At 53.2% G+C, this 4,216-nt stretch overlaps 2 protein-coding genes across 3 annotated transcripts; one reads left to right on the top strand and one right to left on the bottom strand.

Annotated features, from left to right (window-relative positions):
* Window positions 1–698: 698 nt before the first annotated feature.
* Window positions 699–3,261, top strand: KVP17_000992 (uncharacterized protein; the record flags this gene model as incomplete). 2 transcript variants are annotated; one of them, XM_068515987.1, is made up of 3 exons in its annotated part: window positions 699–2,180; window positions 2,209–3,122; window positions 3,146–3,152. In XM_068515987.1, the coding sequence occupies 3 exons, from the start codon at window positions 699–701 to the stop codon at window positions 3,150–3,152; spliced, it is 2,403 nt and encodes an 800-aa protein (XP_068377117.1).
* On the bottom strand, window positions 3,252–4,166 carry KVP17_005197 (uncharacterized protein; the record flags this gene model as incomplete). The annotated part of the gene is made up of 1 exon (XM_068515003.1): window positions 3,252–4,166. One exon carries the CDS (start codon window positions 4,164–4,166, stop codon window positions 3,252–3,254), a length of 915 nt encoding a protein of 304 aa, XP_068377119.1.
* Between the last annotated feature and the right edge of the window lie 50 nt (window positions 4,167–4,216).

Raw genomic sequence — 4,216 nt, 5'->3', positions numbered from 1 at the left:
ATATTCAAGTGTTACGGAATCAATTTGCCGACTTCCCTTACCTACTTCTTAGATGTTGCACAATGTTCGAGTGTTAATCTCGCACACAATGGAGTCCCCACTAAAATCTCACACAATAACTAAAATCTCACACAATGTTCAAGTGTTAATCTCGCACACAATGGAGTCCCCACTAAAATCTCACACAATATTCAAGTGTTACGGAATCAATTTGCCGACTTCCCTTACCTACGATAGTCTAGGAACCTCGCACACAATGGAGTCCCCACTAAAATCTCACACAATGTTCAAGTGTTACGGAATCAATTTGCCGACTTCCCTTACCTACGATAATCTAGGAACCTAAGGCTATTTAACCTTGAGGACCTGATGCGGATATGGGTAATCTCACATCGGACGACGGAAATGGTCGCTTGATATGAAGTAACAACGATGAGAAGCACACCAGAAAAGTGTTTAGAATAAACCTTTCACACACAATCATCCGGTTGGACATCCGATTGGATTCTCTTTGGAAAACCTAGGCGGTCGAGGAGAGATTATGTGGCAAAAAAGTGCACCCCCAATCATACCGGTGCGTCCACAGAAGTCGAACATGCGAGTCAGTCGTTTGGCTCTCATCCAGTGCGATAAGTGGTGTGAAGACTGCGACGCAAGTGTGGCCGCGAAATCAGAAATTTCACCCACAGAGGCGAAGCATGTCAGAAGGTACGGAGTCCGTCGTAGACACCCTACTCAAGAAACGGAAGTTCCAGTCAGATCAGATCTCACGAGACCTGCGTCTGGCGCAGGGGACGGGGGCAAACGACAACTGCCTCCTTGTGGTGCTCCATCATTTTTTTGGATTGGACGTGGACGAGGTGAAGGTACGCTTATACTGTCGTCGATGCGGTGATGACAATGACTGGACCATTGGAGGAGACGGCTTCCTGCACATCATGAACAGCACGCTGCCATCTCAGGCCACCCTCTTGATTTACATGCGAGACGCGGAAAATCGTGATGTCCACATTGCTCTAAGCGACTGCAGTGACTTGGCCATGGGCAAGCCACAGGTGTTGCTGTGTAAGCACGCTGACTCCGAGCTTGCTATTGCCTTTCATAGTCCCAACGCGAGTGAGACCATCTGGGAATACTTCCAGGCGGGATTCTCAGGGCAGTTTCGCTACCCAGAAGATCTGGAAGACGAAAGTGATCCACCGAATGACTCCACTGCGGAACTCAGTGTCGAGAGTACTCCACTAGCGCCGTTTACGATTCGAATCGATCCATCAGAAATCACCAAACGTCTGCCGACGCTTCAGGATTTACCAGCAATACTAGAGTTGTTGCAACGGTGCCTTTGCTTCGATCGAGACCGCCCGTCCAAATCGAAATTCGTATTGAACATCGTTCGCCACGAATGGATGTCAGCTCTGCTTTCTATTGACCCTCCCACCGATGCCAAGCTCATACTGCACCAGTGTCTCATCTTAGTGGGAGAACTGGTTCTCCTGCAGCCGCTCGAGATCGACATCTGGAAGAATCCATTCTTGCTGAGTCCCGACGATACACTTCTGGTACCCATCGTGGCGGTGTTCAACTCGGATGACCTCGTGGAACGCATCTTGGACCTGGGCGAACAGCTTGAGTTGTCTGTCGGCGCCCCTCTCAGACCAGTCTCAAAGGTCAAAGCCGTCTTTCAGTCCAGCCAGTTCACGAGATCTCTGGGTTCGGACTTCGACGCCGTCATGCGACAGTGCAGACTTCTTCATCGGGTCCGCACGTTCACCGACGTTGCTCGGTTCTCGCGAGGAGACTCAGACTTCGCCGTCTCCAACGACATCCGCGAGCGGATTGCCAACTGGACGACTGTATGCCTGGCGCACATGATGACCGATGGCGATCCACATGCCACCGTGATGAAGCGCATAGCTGACTGCCTGCTGGAGGACTACGAGGCCGCGCTGTTCCTTCACAGCTTCCTTTCCGCCCTTCGAAGGATCTTCAGCATGCTTATCGTGCAAGCGAATCTAGCCCAGCGAAACCACTACGCGCCGCGGCTGTCGCGCGCCTTCCTGGACGCCAATCTGCTCCCGCGCCTTCGAGGCTATATCACCCAAGAGGGTTACCCGCATATTCACACCGAGCGGTATGCACAGTTCAACATCGTCACCGATCCGCAGCGACTCGCAGTTGACGTAAGCTCGCAGCAGCGCAGCCATACAGATTCTCACCTTCTCCGGAACCGTTGCGCCTGGGGCAGTGGCCAAATTTTTCTCAGAGCTCTACGAGCCCACAGGTACGCCAGAGAACTTTATGGCTCTTGTAGAAGTGTACGCCACATCCAACGACGAGCCTCTGATACACCATGTCACATACCTGATAAAGGATACGTTTGCGTCCGTTGAAAGTTGCGATGAACCCTCCCTCCGACGAGACCTGGTGAACTGCTTCGCTTGGTGCGGCGTGCTTGACAGGATGATTGCCATCTTCGAAGGTGCTGTGCCTCACTCCAACTCCGATGCCGTTTTCCGTGTGTCCAAGAAGATGATCCTTGAGCTGCTCATTTCTATTCTGCCAGCTCATGTGGGCTCTGCCAACGCCGGTGTCATTCCACCTAGACTGTTTCTGCGGGTCTTGGAGGGCGCCTGCACCATGCGACCTTTCAACAAGAAGTTTGCTGTGGCGGCTGTGTGTTTCGTGAAGACGCTGATGCAGCTGCAAGTTCCCCTACAAACGGGAAAGTCAGCCGTATTCAACATCTGGAGGCCCCTACTGTGGCTGCTTGACACGAGCACCGGACTTGTACGACACCCTGGCGAGGAGTGTATGCTCACAAATTCCATCTTGAATCTGGTGGATTTCGTGGTGGGAAGCTCGATGACTTCGCTGATGCACGCACTGGTCGCCCCTGAGAACGCGACTGCACTAAGCCGTGTCGAATCCCGGATACGCAAGTCTCTTCGGGTCTCCGTCTTCGAAAACGTCCGCCGAATCTTAAAACCGCTGGCAATAGACCAGCTGCCAACGGCTGAAGAGGTGCTGGCAATGGAGGAACCCGTGCATCGTAGAGCGCGGGGCCCCAGCATTGTGGATATCATGAAGGAATTTTGCTCGACCAAGACTGCTCCTGGAGGCCCGTCATCAGTACCTAAGAAAGCAGTTGCTGATGTGGAGGTCTCCGCAGAGCTGGTGGAGGGGTGGCGCGCCAAGAAGCGCGCCGCAGAAAAGTCACCGGACGAGCCGTCAACAAAGCGTTCAAAAGACGTTCATGTTTGATCAATCTTCACGTCTGGGCCAGCCTTAACCTTGTCCTTCAGCTGCTGGATACGAAGCATGCCTTCTTGGTACTCAAGAGCCAACAGACTTTTGGGCTTGAATCGGCGGTTCTTCTGCCGAATGCGGTGGATAAGTCGTTGTCGTTTCAGTGTGTAGTTATGCATATTGGAGGTAGCCGTGTGGGCCAGACCCCGCCGGAGTAGAGACTTGAACCTGTCGGAGGAAGCGGCTGCCGACTTCGGAATCCTCATACGCCTCAATGAGGAGCCTTGTCGCAAGAGGTCTGACTTTAGCGCTACGGCGATGTCGTCATCAGCTTGGAACTTGTTTGATCCGACACGGACCTCCTTCCCGTAGCCCTTTTTCTCCATGCTGAGCTCCGAGGCGTATCGCTCCTGCCTGACGACCAGAGCAATCTCCCTGTCAAGCTTCTCTTGTCCAGCCTCAGATACTAGACGCGTCATATGAGCCTTGTTAATCTTGTCCATTTCCATGTTGAAGGTTTTCTTGTCCGCCTTGGTCCTCTCCTGCTCTTTCATACGGTCAAGGTGCGCCCTCCACCTGTTGCTCTTTCGCTTGATAATCTCTGAATCCTCAGCGGTCTCTGTAGAGAGCTCAACAGTAGGCACAACCTCGGCCAACAAAGCTGCCAGCCTGTCGTCGGTCACAGGCGCGGTAAGTCCATGCCTCACCATGGCCATGTACGCCCGCTGCTTGTCCTGCGGCCCAAGGGAGTTCAACTGATCGAGCGTGAGGATGTTGAGCAAAGCAGCGCTCATGGGTCGGGAGTCGATCTTTCGGTGGAGACTCTGACTGGATTTCTGAATCTCCGGTACCACAGCAGCGGCAAAGACTGTAGAATGATCTGAGGAGCTAGGGTTGAACGACTGCCCTGGCAGCGGCATCTTAACCGCAGACGCTGGAGAGACACCGTTGTGAGTGCCTCGAGAGAAGC

Source organism: the organism of the source record quoted next, assembly GCF_019968985.1.
Source record: "MAG: Porospora cf. gigantea B chromosome Unknown PgB_NODE_2049_length_4216_cov_117.44, whole genome shotgun sequence".
In the NCBI taxonomy this organism is placed as follows: Eukaryota; Apicomplexa; class Conoidasida; order Eugregarinorida; family Porosporidae; genus Porospora; species Porospora cf. gigantea B.
The sequence above is the reverse complement of the archived record's forward strand: the minus strand, read 5'-3'. Positions and strand labels throughout refer to the sequence as shown.